General features: G+C 46.6%; 6 protein-coding genes across 6 annotated transcripts; 2 read left to right on the top strand and 4 right to left on the bottom strand.

Annotated features, from left to right (window-relative positions):
- Positions 1-283: 283 nt before the first annotated feature.
- On the bottom strand, positions 284-662 carry N7446_001120 (uncharacterized protein; the record flags this gene model as incomplete). Its single annotated transcript, XM_058509887.1, is given in 2 exon segments — positions 284-361; positions 381-662. The coding sequence occupies 2 exon segments, from the start codon at positions 660-662 to the stop codon at positions 284-286; spliced, it is 360 nt and encodes a 119-aa protein (XP_058378866.1).
- Positions 663-4,720: 4,058 nt separating this feature from the next.
- On the top strand, positions 4,721-5,327 carry N7446_001119 (uncharacterized protein; the record flags this gene model as incomplete). The annotated part of the gene is given in 2 exon segments (XM_058509886.1): positions 4,721-4,790; positions 4,810-5,327. The coding sequence occupies 2 exon segments, from the start codon at positions 4,721-4,723 to the stop codon at positions 5,325-5,327; spliced, it is 588 nt and encodes a 195-aa protein (XP_058378865.1).
- Positions 5,328-5,716: 389 nt separating this feature from the next.
- N7446_001118 (MDR family MFS transporter) lies at positions 5,717-7,535 on the bottom strand (the record flags this gene model as incomplete). Its single annotated transcript, XM_058509885.1, has 4 exons — positions 5,717-6,364; positions 6,413-6,839; positions 6,894-7,273; positions 7,353-7,535. 4 exons carry the CDS (start codon positions 7,533-7,535, stop codon positions 5,717-5,719), a joined length of 1,638 nt encoding a protein of 545 aa, XP_058378864.1.
- A 3,674-nt stretch (positions 7,536-11,209) lies between these two features.
- On the bottom strand, positions 11,210-12,374 carry N7446_001117 (M4 family metallopeptidase; the record flags this gene model as incomplete). Its single annotated transcript, XM_058509884.1, has 3 exons — positions 11,210-11,497; positions 11,607-12,131; positions 12,252-12,374. 3 exons carry the CDS (start codon positions 12,372-12,374, stop codon positions 11,210-11,212), a joined length of 936 nt encoding a protein of 311 aa, XP_058378863.1.
- Positions 12,375-14,602: 2,228 nt separating this feature from the next.
- N7446_001116 (uncharacterized protein) lies at positions 14,603-15,415 on the top strand (the record flags this gene model as incomplete). Its single annotated transcript, XM_058509883.1, has 1 exon — positions 14,603-15,415. One exon carries the CDS (start codon positions 14,603-14,605, stop codon positions 15,413-15,415), a length of 813 nt encoding a protein of 270 aa, XP_058378862.1.
- A 2,765-nt stretch (positions 15,416-18,180) lies between these two features.
- Positions 18,181-19,817, bottom strand: N7446_001115 (FAD-dependent oxidoreductase; the record flags this gene model as incomplete). The annotated part of the gene is made up of 3 exons (XM_058509882.1): positions 18,181-18,277; positions 18,335-18,587; positions 18,665-19,817. The coding sequence occupies 3 exons, from the start codon at positions 19,815-19,817 to the stop codon at positions 18,181-18,183; spliced, it is 1,503 nt and encodes a 500-aa protein (XP_058378861.1).
- Between the last annotated feature and the right edge of the window lie 1,402 nt (positions 19,818-21,219).

The raw sequence follows: 21,219 nt of genomic DNA, 5'->3' as shown, positions 1-21,219 counted from the left end.
TGTCACATCGACCGAAATCACAAGGCTCTCTACGGAGCTAGGCTGCGATACTTACAGGGGGGCATGGTTACGCGCGAGAATGTGGCAATATCTCGGATCCACGGGAAATGGCATATATGTCGAGAAAGGAGAGAATGGAGATTGGCGGCGCGGAAGATGGAGAAGCCCTTGATAGCACCGCGATGTTAGCATACGTATACTCACTCGAAGGCCGATGGAAGGAGGCGGAGAAGCTCGAAGTGCAGGTCATGGAAACGAGAAGGATGAAGCTCGGCGCGGACCATCATGACACGCTGGCGAGCATGGCCAACCTTGCATCGATGTTCTGGAAGAAAGGCCGATGGGAGGAGGCGGAGCAGCTCTAGGTGCAGGTTATAGACACGATTAAGACGAAGCTCGGCGCTGACCATCCTGACACGCTGACAATCATGGCCAACCTTGGATCGACGTTTTTGAATCAGGGACGATGGGAAGAGGCGGAGAAGCTCCAAGTGCAGGTCATAGAAAGGAGAAGGATGAAGCTCGGCGCGGACCATCCTAAGACGCTGGCGACAATGGCCAACCTCGCATCGACGATCTAGAGTCAAGGCCGATAGGAGGAGGCGGAGAAGCTCAAAGTCCAGGTCATGGAGACGAGCAAGACGAAGCTCGGCACGGAACATCCTAGCACACTGGCGAGCATGGCCAACCTTGCTTTTACCTAGGAATCTACAGGTCGTCATGCGAAAGCAATTGATTTGCTTTGAACCTGCGTGGTCAAGCAGCAACGAATTTTGGGCCCCACTCATCCTCACACTGTCTCCAATAACAACACGCTGCTAGACTGGGAAAATGTGGAGCCATGATTCATTCATTCTTACTCTGTTTATCTCATGTTCGCCTAGCCATATTTGTTGTCGAATTTTGGTTATGATTCACAATCTACCTAACAAGTTTCCATTCGACAATCCATTGTTCCTATACGTGTGAAGTACACTTGCTGTATTAACGTTATTTTGGCCCGAAACGAACGAAGTGAGAGGAAGGGAATAGTCAACACGGATGTGCGTGTGCGCAAGACGTTGCAAAAAGAGGTGGCTTGACTACGTATGGGCTGTTTTGCCACGCACGTCGCTCATTCGCTCTTCCTGCCTCCTGGTACCTGCATTATTGTCGCTTTAATTGGATTAGATCGTCCTGGCTTAGGGTTGTAGGGTTTTGTCTGCATATTTCTGCTCGTTAAGTTGCTATGATTGCTTTGTCATCTGCTTATTGTCCTTCGTTTTATTGCAACGTGGTGCTGTCTATTACCGCCACGATTCCCAGTCAGTATGTTATCTCCTGTGTTTGCCCCTCTTGTCACTTTGTGCCCTTGTTTTGAAATGTTGTCTAACCGGCCTTGCTCTGGCTGTGGCCGCCAAGTTCGTCTATCTACCTCCGTTCAACCACCAAGATGCCCTGCTGATCGATTTTCTTTTTTGTCTCCTGTGCTCGAAACACGTCCCTGCTTGCGCTGCTATGTTCCGATTCTTACAAGCTCGTCGGATGTTCGCTACGCGCGTTGTGAAGCTGTATTGTCTTTAAATCCGTCTTATTCTCCTTGTTATGATTGTCGGATTCCGTTTCCCGCTCGGCCTAGTGTTATGCGCTGTCTCGATTGTAGGTGTAGAAGGACGAGCATTATGCAGCGACCTAGCAATTTTCGCCACTCTCATAGAACTTCTTTCGATCTAAGTGTGAACTCGTTTAAGATACTAAATACGCCCTCAAATCACCGGTAGCGAAAGCGTCGGATACCTCTCCCTTAGACTCTACTACCTCCGACTCCTACTCTAGATATAATAGAGTCTAAAGATACGTCTTTCGTTATCAACCGAGCAGTAAGCTTCCTACTCAAGGAACATGACTCTCGCGTATTTGCCTCGAGCCTATCCCACCCACCCAACCCCCCCCACGGCAAGCTTATTCTGAATACTGACATACATCAAGTTCTAGATGGGATTCTTTACTAACGCCATCACAAGGTTTTCTAGACCGTTATGGCTATAATAGTGGCTTTTGGAACCTATGCTGAGGATGTATACCGCACTACTACGCGGTTCTGCTCTAAAGTTCTCCGCCGAGAATAAGGTTAATATCACCCTGTGTTAGCACTACCCTAACGCCCTTAAAGACCTCACTCTCACTAAAGAGTGTCTTATTGCTAAATCTCACCCCGTTGGTGTGACCGTGAAGTTACGGCCTAGGGGCCGAATGTCGCCAACAAACTACCATACGCTACGTGGCTATTTTATAATCATACCATAAGATCCAAAACCTCTCCTTCAAATATTACCTAGTCCTGATCTACAGTTCACTAAGCTTATAAAAGTCTTTTAGCTCGGGAATCGTGAGCCAACCGATGAAGATCTTCGCCCTGTCCTAGTTATACGCAAATGCAAGGTCCTCGCCGCTCTACAATACCTTATATAACACAATCCTATCCACAGAGACGTCACTGTTGCACATTCCACCATTTCTAACTAGCCTAACGAATTCATACCATCTGATTTACAGTAGCAAGTAATAAGCTTAGATGAAACGGACCACAACGAGCGAGTCGGCTATAGCGTCAATTTACAAGAAAGCAATTTTAAGAATAACTAGTAAGCCGCAGAGGACGGCTTAGACTATTTAACCGAAAAATCCCTTCTAGCTACTACTTCTGTTACCGTTAATATTAACGGAGAGCGTCAGAACCCTAACCTACGCCTACTTAACACAATGTACACTTTAACTGACAATTCATCCCTAGTTATGCAGCCGCAATTTACTCCCGCTACTCATATGGGCTAGACTACCACGTCGTATGATACCTTTCAACGTCCTCCTATGATTAAATATGGTGTTCGAGGGCAGGCGTGCTGCTTAACTAATGGTAGGACCCTTATTATTTTACATCTACTTTCCCTACACTCTTTCCCATAGGCACAGGGGGTCATCTAGAGGACCGAGTTGTTCCTATATCGCTCGCTGCTTTCGCGAACTAGGCACTACGCCATCATGGCCGAAGGTCTGTCTATCTACCTAGTCGCGTAGCTTTCTAGCTAATTGATCTAGATTTTGCCTATATAGGACTTTCACGTATATACTATATGATGTTATCTAGCTACGCAATTCGTGTCTTAGTAACTCATTGCTTATTAAACGGTCCCAGTGGTCGTCTATAACCCGGGATCTTAACTCATTAAGTAGTGATCGCCTACGGAAGGCCGCCGAAGAACTCGCTGCAAACCGAAAATCAATAGATTCGCTTATCTAACGACTACTCAAAAATAGTACTTCTATCGGGGTTTATGTACCTAGGTCCTTCTTCTAAAAACTATAGATACGCGCCGAGCTTCAAGGTCTACTAGTACCCGAAGGAATGCCTACTTTCTAGCTGACAATCAACCCGTCTGATCTTCAAAATCTCCTGGTTCTTGTTCTAGCTAGGCTGTAGTGCTCGACTGACGCTTTAGCTAATATATCTTCGTCTATTAGGTATGTGACGGCGACGTCTGACCCTATGGCTATCGCGAGATTCTTCTATTACATATGCAAGGCAGTCCTTAACGATCTTTTAGGTAGCTAACATGATGATATAGGAATCCTTAGAGATATATCTAATCTTTTCGGTGTTATAGAGAACAATAACCGAGGAATGCTGCATCTTCACACTTTGGTTTAGATACGGGGAAATCTTGGTTTTAGCTAGCTACGAGACCGTATCCTTATAGATAGTCATTTCGTAGATCGGATAATCAAATTCTTAGAGTCAGTTGTTACGGACCTACCAGGCACCAATCGATTATGGGGCCGCAACTTACTGATTGGCCACCGAGAGCCAACCGATCTATCTGTCATCGGATCACGTGCAGTACCTTATACTCTGGGCAACCCAGGTATTCAAGGAAAAGAGAAACGTGATCATGCTCAGTGAATGCTCAGTGAGCAAGAGCATGATCTACACTGAGCGGACCCACCCGGCAGACTTTATCCTGTACATATGTGACTGTACATGATGGACAAATGCTACACGCCAAGAAACCACTTTCGGCCTCTCGCTCACCATCTCATTGTATACCGCAATGACCAATGAGACGGCAAACACGTGACCATGCAAGTAGTAGAAAGGTCGACAGTCGACAAGTAGAACAGTTCTACTGTTCTACTTTGTTCTACTTTCTACTATTCTACCATGGAAGGACTCAGGATAGATAAGGACACTCATTCATGAATCTAGTTTAGTTCTTCATGTTCAATCATCCATTGTTACTTGTGTCTACTGTTCAGAACCTTTGATGACTCGTACAACTTGATTATAACTTGACAACACTACGAATAGACCTATACTCCTGTATTGGTTAGTTCGGCGCTCTACCTGGCATCGCTCCTCGATAATCTCAAAAGGACTTAGTCCGTATAAGGCCTGTTAGGCAACGGTACCGTTGAGAGACAGATCGTTGACATTGGAAGCAAGGAAGCATTCAGGCAAGTATAACCCAGGAACCTTCTAACATAGCGACGACCCGTTAGTCGTGTGTAGCATCAGTCATCATGAATAGCATACATAGACTAGATATCATCCTTAGAGAAACTATCTTAAGCACGCCGCCTTTACCGACCGCCTAAGAGTTAGACAGCGAATTCGTCTATAAACTTTCCCTTAACAGCGACGCTATTGCTTAGACTGTTGCAAGACATGAGCTTTATTTCCACGATGGAGCAAATGCAACAGACAGGATACCTGCAGGAGACCCGGAGAGGCAGCAAGGATCATCCCAACTCGGGTCCGAGGACAACAGACAGAATTTCATATTGGCATCGACTACAGGTCTGAGCTGTTCCAGACACGCGTGGGCTCAGATCATGTCATTGAGCACGTTGCTTTTGATCACCCTACCCCTGACAAGACTGGTCTTTCGACATTCGTCACCAACAACACAATCGAGTCGCCTCATTTCAATCCATATCATATAACTCTGCCGGAAAATGTAGTGTTTTCCGTCTCGCGGCTTCTCGAAGGAATTTCTCATGTTCTCGAGGGCAGGCCACAAGACCTCATTTCCAGCATACGTTTCGGAACAAACTTCGTGACAAAAAGTGTGTATGGCATGTTCCATTGCATTGGTGAAAAGACGTATCTCGATGATCTGTGGTATCGGCTGTGGTTCCAGCAATATGGGCAGCCGCTGTTTGAAGCCGCGGTCCGATCAGTCAAAGAGGGGAAGAAGATTTCCGACACACCAATTGATGGACGAAAGTGGGAGGTCGCCCATGGATATCCGAAGACTCCTGAGATGGACTTGCAGGCTGGTGGTGTATAGGCCGATTTCGATGGTGAATGGCTAAGCTGGGAAGAGCTGTGTCAGCCCTTTGAGGGGGATCTTTTTGGTGACAGAAAATGACTTTAATTTCTTGCCTGGGGCTGTATTTTTATGTTGTTATTATGAAGGTCTATTTCCGGAAATAGCCATACACTCTCGAGTCACCTTTTAGGGACTAATTTTCCTATTGCAATCTATCCACCTTGGTAGACTTAAAGCAGCTTGAGATTCGTAGGATTTGGTATGAGACGGTCCGTATTCAATTGCTAAATCTCTCCAACAAAGGTATTTACATATGGTCTTATATGAGAATGGTCGTGAACAACACCAGAATATAAACTACAATGCTCAATGCTCAAACAATCCGCCAACTCCTAGTAATCAAAATTTCAATCTTCGGGGTCCCGTTTCTGTGGTTTCTTCATTGATTTCCATTGAACAAGCCCAGCGCCGACGAAGGATAGTAATGCAGCAATTACAGACACGTAGAATGTCTGGGTGACAGCAATATTGTAAGCATAGAGCACAGATGGAAGAACCTCTTTGGATAGACGTTGCGACAGGTTGGCTGCGCCGCCTTCTATCAACGAACTTGGGTTGACTTTCGGGGCATATGTGGAAATGCTTGCCACAAGACGATTTTCGAACACAGTCTGAGCAACTGAGATGAATATCGCACCACTCAGACTCTGTGCAAAAGTAATGATGGCAATTCCAGTTGGTATATCATCCAAGGACAATACAGTCTGGAGAGCATTGATGCACTGTTGGAAACCGAGTCCTGCGCCGACTCCAATGATCACTTGATAGCCAATCCATTTCGCATGTCCGGTATGAATCTCAAAGGTCGTGCATAGGCCAGAGCCAATTGTGAGAAATACGCTTCCCACAAACATTAGGGGCGTATAGTACCCAATAATGTTTACCAGGAGACCTCCTAAAGCGGAACAAACAATCATCGCCATGACCATCGGAAGATTGTTCATTCCAGACTCGGATGCGGAATCTTCCTTGATTGCTTGGAACCAAATGGGGAGCTAGAGCAATATTAGCGGAGAAAGTAGAAGAAAGTTCTCAGGACTCACATAGTATCCAAACACAAAAAAGGATCCCCCAAGGAAGGTGGCGTGTATCACTGCACCAAGCACATCGCGATTCTTGAGTAGACGCGGCGGTACCGTAGCTTCATCCTGTTTCCAAATCTGGATGTAGCACCACAAGGAACCGAAGACGCCAAATAGGGCAAAGAGCGCAATTATCCGTGCATTATCCCAATCATATTTGGTCCCAGCCCATTGCAAGCCCAGTAGTATTGAGACTATTGCGGGTATGAAGGCAAGGATACCAAGTGGGTCCATTCTTTTCAGTTGCCCAAGTGTGTCGAGCTTGGGCTTTATCTTCATCGAATCTTTGAAGCAAAAGATTATCACAAGCCCAGTGAGGGCACCGAAAGGTATGTTTATCCAGAAGCACCATCTCCAACTGACATGGTCAGTCAATACTCCACCTAGCCTGTCGCAAAGTTAGCTGTCGCTCTGAGAATATCTTCTCAGGATAATCTCTTACAGAGGCCCTGTAATGGTTGCGATTCCACTGGTGCTGCCGATGATGCCATAATAAAGTGCACGACGGTGAAGGGGCACGCTGTTCGCAAGTACCAGCAAAGCACCCGGGGACAGGCCGCCTGACCCAACACCAGCGATTGCCCTCCCTATAATTAAGCCTTTCGAAGTTGGAGTCACTGCGCATATCAAGGATCCAATCTCGAACAAGGCCAGGGCGATCATATATGTCCATTTGGTGGAATAATAGGTGTAGATCTTGCCAAACGGGAGGGTGACAGCACATGTCGTCACGAGGTAAGCGCTAGCATACCAGGATATGTCGCTTATTGAGTTGAATTGCTCGGTAATTTTGGGGACAGCGGTTGAGAGGATTGTATTGTCCTAGATGGGAAAAATCGATGTTAGAGAGGATAAGAGCCATAACTGCTGGACAAACGAAATGTCCCGTGCCAAGTCTTACCAGGGCAATGCAGAAAGACTGGAAACACAGTCCTATTAGGATTGGAGCAAGTTTCGATGTCGGTGGATACTCCTGTTTCTCGTCGTCGATGCTGTGGTCACTCCCTGACTCGTTCAACGGGATGTCATCTCGGTCCGAACAGACTTCATCCCGACAGTCTCTGAAGGTTAAACTGTCTGCCATGAAACGAAATTTTGTTTCCCCCAGTTCTTGTCCAAACTGTGGGAGCTCATGAAAATTTGCTTGTTGTGAAGCATTCGATCCGAAATGCAGTTTGCAGGGTGTCCGTTGCTGCAAAGTAAAATCTGCGGCTCATTAATCGGACGACATATATAGGCTTTCTGTAGGCCAGCTAACTGCATGTCTACTGCTGGCTGTAACCCATCAAATTATGCAAGGGATACAGCTTTATTTGTGCTTGGGATCTTTTTTTCCCGGCATTCTTTCCAGGCTACTCGGTATGCTGTAGATTCTATCACGAAATGCCCCAACACTCAGGGTATGTCTCTTCGTTTAAGCTTGCATGTAGAAGTTGCACAACTCCATAGGTCAGTTTACTTTAAATTGTCAGTCAGCTTAAAGCGCAGACAACTCAACTTTGTTCAATGTCATGCCGATCACATCGAACTTTATCAACATCAAACCCCTGCATTCCAGAGGCACTGCAACCTCGCATGAGACTGGGTATATGCTATACTCCCCATTTATGGTGGATTGAAAGGTTATTAAATTTGTTAGAACCGGTACTATCATTGAAGGCGCTTCGTCATTAAGATTGGATACACCTATGTCATCAAGCTCCAAAGCAATCAGAAGCATACAGGTCACGATCCGCACTAATTGTTCTTAAGCTATACAGTGATTGTTTTATTTACGCCGCAGACATCCGGAATAAGTCATATCAACACGTTGGCTTGGTCGCAATGCGACCTTGGGGACTCATGATCTGAGCCGATGTGCTACCCCAAGATAGTCAACAATATAATTACAATCTAACATTACTCTCAGGATACGCTGAGAGCAAGCTTATCTGTAAATTCTTTCTGCAGTCAGTCCATGTTATTATTATAATGACCTTAATTGATGTTTTACGCATGAGCAAAAGCGCAGTGATGCAGGGACCCGCTCACGCTATGTGTGCCCAGGTTATGTACTACCAAGATTCCAGCCGCCCGGAAGGGGTTCCGGCCAGGTCACACTTCGCTTGTAGGAAAGCTTCATATGAATCAAGTGATGGATGACATTCGAAGGGGTGGAAGCCAGGAAGTTGTTAGTCGGAGAATAGTGTAGATAGAATACAACAATTAATAAGGCCATCTAACAACCCCAATACGGGACGCTTAAGGTTCATATACGTTAGCAGCAGGAAGTTTCTGCACGAATCTAGTAGATGAGCTTTAACCCGCTAGCAAACATGATCATATTGACCACGCTTCGAAGCATATGTGGTCTCACTGAGGGTACTAAAGTTTGGAATGCTAAGGAATTCACCTTGAGTGCTGATGGCAGCATATTGAACTCGGCAAATACATCTGACTACCGTGGGACTCGGCAATAGCAAGTATTTTCCGATACCTAGGCTTTTCCTCAAGGGATGAAGGGGGCGCAAGAACAGATCCTTGGGACCGGCAAATCACTGGGGGATCCTCCTTAATGAACAATTGACGACGTAAGTGAGAAATATCCCGAGGAATGTACATGAGATCATTTCCAGGTGATCTTGGCAGATCTGGAAGGTTTTATCGTGCATGTAGACCCGCGGTTGTAAGGGTCATGGGAACGAAATCAAAACTTGTATAGGGAAAAATCAAGGAAATACAATAGAACACAACGAGCTTAAAATAAAGAGAAAAGGAGCACTAACCAGAAACTGCTCTGGATCTAGTAAAGAGCGATCTGCCTGCATTATTATTAGGGCATCACTAAAAGGACCCCCATTCTAGTCGTTTGGACCCTACTACGCTCACTAAGCCTAATTAGGCTAGCGACAGTAATTGTATTTCCAATGCATTAATCGGTAAAAATGCGCCAATTTCTTGGCAATGCTAATGCCCCGAGAATCGGCGGTCATGGATCCGAGGTACTTCTATATACTATGCAGCCCCCTAGTAAAATTAAGTCACCTTCGATGTAGAAGGAAATGATCTCTTTGAGGCTCGAGAAAGGACAAGAGAATGTTTGGGTGGATCTAGATAAGACTATTTGGTGCTCTTCGAGAAGATATAAACAATAAAAACAGTGAAAGTAAAGCGAGGAGGTGCAACCATATGCTTGCTACTCATATAACTAAAGGGTTATCACATAAGAAGGATAAAAATTATGTCCACTTTGCTCTAATGGCATTCTTATTTACCAAATCGACGTTGTAAACGCCCAAAGAAGCTCTAACCTGTAAGAACCAATCTTGATCCGGGACTGGCTACCATTCTCTGAAGGAAACCAATTAGCAGTCGACATCAAGATCTCCGGATTGAGTGCAGAGAGGTCAAAGTCATGGTCTGCAAACCATCCGGATGTTTGGGTATTCGAGTTGCCAAAAATCTAAGACTCATCCTGACCAGAATCATGCAAACATGCATCTAGCCTGACTGCATGAGGCTGTGATCTTGGAGTCGGGAAACCAGCTACTCCACCGTCCGACTTCGCTTGGCTCGGTTCTTCGACGTTTGCACCGAGCACGGTCGGGTGCTGCGCCGGATGGGCAGAATTGGATGCCACCTGAAAGTGCTATCCATATGTATACATCTATTGAATTGTGGAGAGCCGATTTGTTGGTGGTGGGGGCTCATGAGCGCCCATTGAATAGTTGTGGCTGGATGGAGATACTTGCTGATCGTGGGGATTGTGTGGTGTGTGTATGGCATCACCTTCTGTGCTGTGGGTCGCACCAATTAGAGTGATACTAGAAGCTTTATGGCGTCTTGAATGTCGTAGAAGAGAATCACTGAAACTCAATTAGTAACAGACTAGGTAGAGTTATACGTGGTACTTACTGGTGATCAAAGGTTTGTCTACAGATCGTGCAGACAAATGGTTTCTCCTTGGCGTGATGAGTTCTAACATGCCGCGTCAAATGGTTATCCTTGGCAAAGGACTTTAAACAAAAAGAACAAATCACGTTGGCGTGGTCGACGTTTAGTCATGATGTGGGGAGATGAAGAAGAGAAGTGGCGGGACGAGTCTGGGACTTAACGCCAGCAAGTATGAGAGCCGCCGTACAACCTCACCATGTTTTTGAAGTCTCTTAAACTAAAGTTCTATAACAAGGACTGGAAAATAATGAAGTTAGTAGAATTCTGAGGAAGCATGGTCCTTTTTTTTTTTTTTTTTTTTTTCCCTTTTCCCTTTCTTTTTCTTCCTTTCTCTTTTCTTCGGTCGATGCCCGAGGTCTACTGTTGACGCATCTCGGAATTTCTTCACCTGGGAAATGCTTCATTCTACACATTGAACTCCTAAAGCCAACCAAAATTCCTGCTAAGCGCCAATCCTAGCAGATTCGGGGAGTTTGACCGATCGAAGATCTCAGGTCCCGCGTGTCCCGCATTTTCGTGGGATGAAAAACATGAGCCAACTACCTAGGTAAGAATGATGTTAGTAGGAACAATAGCCTGGTTATTGGAGCAAAGCACGTGCCATTTTTGGCTTAGTGCCTCGTTAGAACTGTCATACTATACTCCGTCCTCAAGATACATTTGACCAATGAAACGTGTGCCCCAAATTGAAATAATTCGATTCAATCTTAATTAAATATGAACAGACTGAAGTTAGTTTCTGCGATAATAAACATGAAATAACAGACTTCCGCGTAAAGAGAATTCCGACTCCTGAGTAGTAATCCAGCTTATTCCGAATAATCGTTACAGCTCATGCCTTTTCTCGGGGAATGGATATCCAACGGCGGTCCAAGCTTCCCTGACTTTATCCACATGCTCGCCAGCACTCTCAATTGTAAGATCGGCGAACTGTTTGAATGTAGCTTTACCATCTGTGGGAAGCTTACCGCTGCTCAGAGCGCGGTACCAAATAGGACCGGCACCTTCCCAAGCATATCCTCCAATATTGGTAGCAGCTAGGAAGAAAACGCGATTTGGGATGCCAGAGTTGATGTGAACACCGCCACTGTCCTCTTTCAAGTCGAGTCTCTTCTAATCCCTCCAATGCGCAGGCTGCGGGTCTTTCCCCACTTGACCATCATCATAAGCGGTCCCAGGATTTGCCATATCCCGGAGAGCCCTGCCTTTGACCACTTGGCACCCAGATCCCTTCCCCAATCAGCCAGTTGGCTTGGTAAACAGTCTGGGGGCTGCCTTCACCCCATTGCTTAATCATGAGACCAAAGGCGTCTGCAAAAGACTCATGGAGAGCACCACTCTGGTACGTGTATGGAAGTGAACTCGTATACTCCACCACGCCATGGCTAAACTCGTGACCGATTACATCGAGCTCATCCGTGAAGCCACGGAAGACAATATCGTCTCCGTCACCAAATACAAGCTCTTCACCGTCCCAGTAGGCGTTATAGAGGTCTTCAGCATGCACAAACCCATCAAGGTTAAACCCCGCATCATTGATAGAGTTTCGCTGGAAGAAATTGAAGTAGAAGTCATAAGACTTTCCAAGGCTAACATAGCACTGGTTTGCGTTTTGGGTTGGATCAGCGTTTTGCGAAAGGAGGTCGCCACCTTCTCGGATCAAAACCTTGTCACGGCGAAAAGGATGATCGTTTTTGATGGTACGCAACGTAGACCGTACGGTGTAATTGACATACACGACCTGCCGCTATTCGATATTTAGTTCGATGTTCAAGTGTGTGGCGGGCTGCCTCGCGCTGCTGTTCTGTCCCAGCATTCCGAGCTATTGATTCAAACCTTGGAAAGTTTGTTGCTGCGGAGGCGCTACGATAGTCTGCCCGTGATTTTCAGGGGCATCCCGAAGATGCTTTGTTTTTTTCAATAGTGGATTGGCACCGATTGATAATGTCCTGTGGCGCCACTCCTTTTTCAATAATGCCCTCGAGGACATATTGCGGCAAAATGGCACATAAAGGAGCCATGCTCAGGACCTGGCAGGTATATCGGTCGATACCCTTGGCTGACTTTGAATAATAAAGAAGCTGACTGGTGAGATTGGAGTAGTTGCTTATGATAATTCTCCAGGATGTGTCCAAAGTCTTCCATTCCCCCAGAAGGCTATCGCTTTATATACATAAATGCGGATGTAGACTTCACACGGTAACATGACCACCTAGCCCATTTTCCTTTGCTTCATTGTTGAGGATCTAGATCTTGCCCTCCGTCATTGTTCAAGTCATTATTTGTACAGATAGTGTAAATGTGACCAGTAGACTGCTAGCTATCTTATGGCTAGATAGTTCTGAATTCCATCCAGATTATCCTGCTTCCCATGACTTCCAATGCAATATCCCTAGCAACTGAGCTACCGCTTCTCTCTCAGTTTTAGAACAAGGATCCCATTTATGTGCCCATGGGCTAGTGCGCTCCACGTCGTCTTTCTGCGTAGAGCAAGCTAGAACACATTCATTACAGGAGCACTTAGGTTTACCGTTCATAGAATATCAAAACGCGGCTCGGACGTATTGACCATGGTTGTAAGGGGGCTCGAAGAAACCTCGTATAGGACATTGCTGAGACTAATTTACCTCGTACTCCCTAGCACAGTTCAGCACAGATAATGAGCGACATGAGAAATCTTAGCTTGTGACAGGATTAGTGAAGCTTTGACTACGATAATGTATGTAACAAACCAACCAAGGCTCGGATGAGCCGGTAAAACTCTAATTTCAGTCGCGTTGTCCAGACGGCAGATCATGCCGCATGCGGCCGCGTTAGTCGTGTGGTCTCCCACAAAAGGCATTACTTTTAGGCTTGCTAGCGAAGACCATAAGGATTCATCTTGTGGTTGTCTAGTAAAATCAAACTTTTAGGTTGACGGTGGCCACTGTAAAAGGTGTTTTTCCTTGTTCCAAAGAATCGGTACTTTTTCTGGTTCAAAAATAAACGGCCAGAAACACTGAGAGACTGTGAGTTCAACCCGCAAATAAAATGACGTCCGATGCGCACGGACTAGGAGCGCGCTTCTCCAAAGATAAATCCAATTTTGTTAGTGTGGTTGTATCGAATTCCTAGCCAGAGCAATTCACGCACAGTTTGTAATAATCCACTATAGACAGACACAATAGTGATATATTTGGGCACCCTAACCAACCCTTAAGCAGCAGGCAATCCAATACCCTTTGGATTACTAATTCTATTGCGGTGCGGAAGCAAAAATACAGGCATGTTAACACAAAGGGACAAATTAATCTGACTTTTGCCACTGAGATAAATTGAGGTAAATTTAGTAATGAGCGCCCAAAGCAGATTTCCGCCGCCAGTTTATGTCGATCATCCGAGCCCGCAACCTTGTACTGACTTCGTCTGATGTTCGGTTATCCGAGGTTTCTCCTCACTGTCAAAGCCTGGCATTTACCCAATCGGTATCAACTGGTCACAAGCTCAGAATTAGGTTATGCTAACAAAGATCAGATACCCGGAACAGCGTATTCGGTTACGGGACGTCAAAGTCTATTCTTACTTCTATAATTGCGCCAAGCGAAAGTGAATTTGTGCTTGAAATTAACCAAAAGTTTGCTATGGGATGACCGTTTATAGATATCGAGTTCTAGACTGAAAGAAAAATCCGATAAAGTGTTCCAAATACTATATTAGCATAGTCTTGAAACGACTGCTGTGGAAGTCCATAAGTTTAAGATTATTTGATAATTCGCAGATTTACGCGTACATAAACCGTGCTCTATCATAATGATAGTGAACTTGTCATATTGAGACTCAGTGCAGCATTATTTCATGGCACGGGTTCTCAATCGGAACATATTAAATGAGGTATATGGCGGGAGATTGGATGATGTCTAAAAATTGAGGTGTCGTGCGTGGGTGACGAAAGTGCCCCCGGAATACGAAATCATATCATCATAAATTTTGGCGACAAGGATTCTAGATGATTTGTTCCGCTGAAAACTGCATTCTACGTAGAACTGGTACTGTTTGCTTCCTCGCTATAAAAGCTTTTAGGTAGACCGGAGTACTAAGACTGGGTCCAATAGCAATCTTCAAGCACAATCTTGGTCTGCTCGTGTAGTTACAATTCTTTTATTACCCGGATCGCTTCGTCCACGCCCTGACCCAAAGCTTTTAGCAACCATACATCTCTTCCCGAGTTGATAATTTAATATGACTTCCACGATCGTCTCTCCAGCAGAGACAGTGACAAATATGACGCCCAACTACGAGGTCAGGCTCTTGCTCGACCCGGATGCGGTGCTCAGCTCTAAACTCGAGGTAGCAGACACTGTCCTATCGACTTTTCATGTGGCCTCAACCACCAAGATGAATGTCCAGTTCCTCGACACGTGCTCCAAGGATATCTATACAGCCGGCTGGAGCGCCCGTATACGCAAGGCCGAAAATGATGACTTGGAGCTGACGTATAAAAAGCGGTATGCCATCTCGGGTGGCAAAATTGACGCCGCTCTTACTACGGCTAATGAAGATGATTTTGACGGCGGTGATAAAAAATATGAAGCGCAAGTTGAATGGGGATATCAGAAGCAGACGCTTTCTATCAGCCGCAAGGAAAATATACAGAATTCTAGGGACAGCGGAACCGATTTGCCAGGAGAACGCAAGTCGCGTAAATTGCTGATCGACGAAGCACCGAATAAGTTTGACAACTGGTATCCCAACAAATGGGGTACCAGCGCATTGGCGATCTCACGCATTTTTGGTCCTGTCCTCGTCACGCGCTTCGTTGGCAAGTGGAACGACCTGCCGCTAAATCTTGAGGTATGGCCCTTGCTCAATTCCGATCGTACGGGCATTGAGTACATCATCGAGGCGTCTTTCAAGACGGACAGCCGCACGACAGCCTCGGTTGAAGGAGGCAACTTGGTCGCCTACTTGCAAAACAAGAATTGGTTTCTCGCACAGGACTCGCTGAAGACGCAGCTTATTATGAAGCGCTACGGACGTGCAAAATTTGGTTGATCTACGGGTGGTTCTTGGTAAGGTTTTGAAGGTTTCTTAAGTAGAAACACATGTATTGTTGGTTGTATATGTATTCTGTTTGCCAGACAATTTGCACCCACTGAATTTTACATTCTAAGAACTTGAATTTCATTACATTAACCACGATTACCGCGTTGATGTAGTTCCCGATATAAGAAATTCAGCCTATAAGACCGTGCCCAGGACCCGCAATTGCTATTTTGACATGACTTAACTTCAGCTTCAGATTTGCAGTCAAGCATTGTAAGAGCTGAATTGTGGAATTCACAAGACCTCAAATCGATTCTAAATAAACGAAAGAGCCGATAGTCAGTGGTTGACCGCTATGAGGGGACCGTCTATAATGTGCTAAGAAATGTCCTGAATACACTTTCTCGACCGGTAACCGACGGGGCTGGTGACTAACCGTCACTCATCACCTGGGCAAGGGCCAGCCCCTGAGGACGCATGAGAGCTTCTGTGTAGATAGCCCAGAATCATGGATAGGTATTGCTGGAGTAGTGGTTGGGCAAGGTCTACTGTTGAGGCAACGAATTTCTCTGTGGAAGTGCCCGAAAGTAAACAAAAATTCCAGCTCAACGCTAATTTTGCTCGCAGATTCGGATATTTTAGCCAATGCACGATCTCAGATCTTGCCTTTCCCGCAATTTTCAAACAACCCCTGAGAAGCTAAGCTCAAAAGACGAAGGATCTGTCACGAGAAGAAGCGAAAGTAACAGGGGCGTCAAAGTAGCGACTATCGCCCAAGCTTCTCGCCTGAAGATTCGCCGAGTGAACTTCATTGAAGATATGGATTCAATGTAGCTTGTGTCCACCTTGCCACTGGATGAATTCTGGATTAATGCCGGATTACAGTAATACTGAAAGCTCGAGAGAATAATTTGCCAGTGACCCAACCGCAATCTTCCAATTGCCATGCCTGTATCGTTTAAGCTTGACATGACCATGGAAATTGCCATGCTAGACCGGCGAAATGAGTAATGTAAGAAACATATCTACAAGCTCATTAACCAGATTGTCCACCCTAACGACTCTCGCACACACATTCTCTCTCTCCTTCCCCGCCACTAATTATCCTAGAGTGCCTCGCGTAATTCGAAATGGCAACAAGCGATTAGATAGGGCGAATATGTGTCAGCTTTTATTCATTTTACTTAAATATCATGCGGAATCTCTTGCCGACCCTTCTACAGCCGGCTTGGGCTGTAGGACTAGCTAGGTAGCCGGGAACAGCAGCGACCAAGGAGTCGCTGTTGCTCACCACGGCCGGGCTACGTATCAGAGTTTACGAGCATTGGAGGGTTCACGCCTGCGTCTCGTTGACGAGTGGGAACACGTTCATGCTATCTTCAATCATTCATAACTGAAAAGAGACATGGTAGAAGTCGTGAAACTGGAAAATATCGGCGGATCTACGTTGGTACTGTATCCCTAATCTGTCGTTCCTCACTTAAAAGCTCGCAAGAGGATGAAGATTGTAGTCGGCGGCACGGCCCATACTTGGCGGCGTAAGGAAGTTGATTGTACGCTCTTCTGAGTTCGCTCGTTGTCCCAAAGTATCGTATGGTTGTATGATAGATTGAATGTTGAGATTGAGTGCGAAACCAAAGTTTTTTTTCTCTTTCCATTTCCCTTTACGCTGTCTAATTCACAGTCAACAAAGGGCCTGAAAGTTACTCTGAAACCGGGTGCGACTATCTGATGGTTGGAAATTCATATGACGGTGTAAAGACGCAACGATCGAGAGACATGATAAATGCTGAGTTTATGAATAGGTTGGGCAAAAATCGCACTTGAACGGTTGATAAGGAGCCCGTTCAAATTGAGGACTGGGTGTTCGTCAGGTCTAAACCATTAGAAGCTGGAGGGCCACTGGGCCTCACGTATCTAGGCTATACCACGTGGCCATCATCGAATGACTCTCTGTCTATAAAACTGCTGAGATCACGTGACCTTATATGGTCCTGAGAGTACTTAGATAGTCCTCGAGGGGTCGGAGCTTCTCTCCTTCCCCGTCCGCCTCTCAACCAATAAATCCATCATTTATAGCTTGTTTCTTTCCCCTGTCAAGAATATTGCTGGACTCGCCGGCCGACCTGGGTCACTCCTTGGGATGACCCGCATGGATCCTAGAGCCGCGTCCACAGCACCCGTAAGATGCAACAAACAGGAAGAAAAGGCTATTCAACGGAAGAGTGATTCTAAGAGAAAGAGAATAATCGTACAGTCATTCTCGAAATCGCCTTGACCAATTTACACTGAGAAACTCTTTCCTGGCCCCACCGTCAAGGCCTTAGCGCAGATCAATTATTGAGCGGGCCGCATTACATTGAGGGACTGGGTAAAACAGCTATGTATGTTACAGTACCTAACGACATTAATTACATGATGCGAATGAGCGTAGAATTCCATAGAACACTGTAAGTTAATGGATCTCTGCAAATCATGTGCTTAAGGTAGAGTTCCTGGCCGGACAATCTGCCAGTTGGCTCCTACTTTCCTTGCCAAGCTGCACCAAGTGTCGATCTTTCGCATACACGCTGGAGCCTTTGCACATGATTCTGAATACAACGGGCTGGGAAAAGCCCTGCTTAACTCTGCACATGGCCTAATTTGTCTCCAATTGACAATATCCTCGTGTTCTGTACTACACACATCATTCTATCGATCACTTGTCAACTTAAAGTCGACCTCCGATATCAAAATCAATTAAGTATATACTCATGTCATGTTATGTTTATATATTAAACTTTCAGATTGTTCTGTTTTTCTCTCAGTTCAACCTTATACCGTACCTCATACAGCCAGCCCATCGGATCCTTCGGTTTCTTGCCTGTCTTCCTACGATGAATTAGCCGCGATCTCAACGCATTTGTCACTATGATCAGATTGACTAACGCTTTCGAATCGCCTCCAAGGGGCATATACGTGGTCGCAAAATCTCTTAACCACCGCCACCACCAGCGAGCTCCCAGCCCTAGCTGACCTGTCCAATAACTCTGCTTGGTCATGCTCTTCGACCTTGGAACCCTAGCTTGGGCATACGCCTCAATCGCTCTAGAGAAATCTAAGCTGCCATTCTCTAACGAGGGCGGGTTATTCAGTAGTTCATTAGCCAAAACGGTGGCGTCTTCGATGGCGAATCCCGCTCCTGTGAATGTGTCAATCACTATCACTCTCCTCTTCAAAGACGAAACTTAGTGAAAGCAAAAATAAGGTAAGACTAACCTTGGCCGCTCGTCGGCAGCATCAATCGTGAAGCGTCTCCGATCACAACGATGTTCTTCCCACCAATCTCACTCTCCTCCCAAGCATGATACCACAGAGGGGCTCTAACAATCCTCTCACTCCTCTTATACAACTCCTCAAAGTTCCCCGCAATAGGATGAAAGGCATTCTCGTGCCTCTTCAGAATCCCCCGCGTCTCTTGCAGGTCATATCCACCTAGTATTAAGTCCGCACCATAGAGCTTATCCACTTTCTGTTTCTGCAGGTGCTCAGCAGCTGTCATCCTCTTAGGAGGAAGGTTGGAAGGGAAAGAAATAGACCAGAACTGCCTGCCGCCAGGCAGAGCCCATGTTGATGCGGTGCCTGAGTCGAGGAGAACCCAATGAGTGTCTCCGTCTTGCACATCTTCCTCACATTCAGTCGAGCGGGCCCTGTCCATGGGTTTGGAAACACCGTAAATCCCATCCGCGTATGCAAACTCGGGCTTCCATCTATCAGCACCGTGCCCACCGTCTGCTGCTGCTGCTGTCGCCATAATATGCCTTCTCACAACCGACCATCCCCCATCCGCACCAACAACAAGATTCGCTTCGACCTGCATCCCTCCCTCAAAGCACACCTTAACACCCCCTCCAGTGGCACCCTTCACATCAGTAACCTTCCTCTCCCAAATCACTTCCCCGCCTAACTCCTGCACCCTATCAAGAACCACGCGCTGCAGCCCCGCCCTCTCCACAACCCGGAGGTTCGTCCCCAAGTCCTCCTGCCAGTTCGGATTGTTCAACTGTTGGCAGTATTTATGCTTCCCGGTGTCCCAGGCGCGCCAGATCTTGATTCGTGCCGTTTCAGAGCTAATAGAGTCCAGCGAGTCCCGCAGCCCCAGGACATACAGAGGGTAGAGGGCGTTGGAGGTCAGGGCAACAGCGGCGCCAGCTGTATACGTCGCAGCGCTAGGAGCGTGGGTGGATTCGTCTTCTCCGTGGCTCTTTGAGTCAGGGAATGCGCTTGGTTTGGGGCGCGCAAGGCGCTCGTATATCACGGGTTTGTAGCGCTCCTTGAGGACGGGGTTAGAGAGTATTGTCAGGGCGAGGACAGGACCCGCGACGCCACCGCCGATGATGGCTATGGTATACGGAGCTGGTCTGTCGGCCATGGGTTGATACTTAGGTATCCAAAAAATCACATCAACTTAGATCGAAGAATTATTTGGCCCCGTATAAATAGTTTCTCCCAAGGTTGAGGTACGTAATTTGCTGCATTTATTAAGGTATGGGACGGCACAGAACGTTGGTTGCCTATGATGGTCACGTGATTACCCCGAAACGCACCCCCATGCCTACCGAACTACATTAGATGCTTCCGCAAGAACAATTAGACCAAGACACAGTACCATACACGGCGTATATTACGGTGTCCCTCAATTCAATGCCAGCCGCTCAATGATTGATCTGCACTAAGGCCCTGGCGGTGGGGCTAGAAAAGAGTGATTAAGTGTATGTTGGTCAAGGCGATTTCGAGAATGACTATAGACACCCATCTGCAAGTCAATACCTACATGTAACCCGGTCGCACTCAGCCTCCTGGCAGCAGCGGCCATGCATGGAGTACGGATCCTGTCAAGATCGGCAAAATGCTTGTTGATCACTTTTGACAGCGTGGAAAGACCGATGCTTTGTTTTGAGGCTATTATCATTGAATAGGAATAGTTCCATCGCATCTGCATTCCCGAAAAGATTGGATCCGCCTTTGCAGGCCTGGAGCATGTACTCTATTTCGCCCCTCGACCCCACGAAACACAGACAAGCGATCGATGGATATCCGGAAGAATAGCACTGCCGTCGATGACACGCCCGATTGTAAATCTAACGCACAAAATAGTCTTTGCCAAGCTCATGCCGTGTCCCTTCGCGACGGAAACACGCGACAGGGGCCAGAGTGCCTCGGAAGACAGTGCTCGGGATGATCTACACGCCATGGCTGTTTAGAAACTTTGCGAAGGCTGTCTGACTTCAGCGGCGGCCGGGAGGCGCCACGCGTAGCTGCTGACCGTCGACGCAAGGGCCGCAATTCTCGATCAGGATTTGGAACCCGGGGCTCGGAGAATCTGGCCATGCAGCCCAGGCGACCAAGTCGCGAGGACGCGACACAACGCGGGTTAAACCGGAACTGCCTAAAGGGGCAGGTTGCATTGTGCATCCCCCAGGATTCGCTATGGAGGAAAAGAGAAACACAACAGGGTAAACTGGGCAGAGGTGGTTATTGGCTGATCCTATCCGTAGTGGAGACCGTGGCTGCGTTTAGTGCGAATTTTCCAGAAGCGAGTTGCGCCTTTTCAGTTGCAGACACCGAAGTCCAAGTCTGATAGGTTATGAACAAAGAAAGAAAAGAAAGGAAAGAACAGGGCGGTTACCCCTGGTACCTAAGCGTCTTCAACTATGGCACGGAGATGTTCTAATATGCGACCAAAGAGAAGTACGTGATTGCCAAGATGTTCCAGCGCCATTTTGGCCCCCGGTTGACCGGATCTGGAGCAAATTGGCTACCATCCTGGTTTC

This window comes from Penicillium canescens (assembly GCF_028828765.1).
Source record: "Penicillium canescens strain IBT 15451 chromosome Unknown utg000001l_segment0_segment0, whole genome shotgun sequence".
Classification (NCBI taxonomy): domain Eukaryota; kingdom Fungi; phylum Ascomycota; class Eurotiomycetes; order Eurotiales; family Aspergillaceae; genus Penicillium; species Penicillium canescens.
Note: the sequence above shows the minus strand (reverse complement) of the source record. Positions and strands in the feature narration are given on the sequence as shown.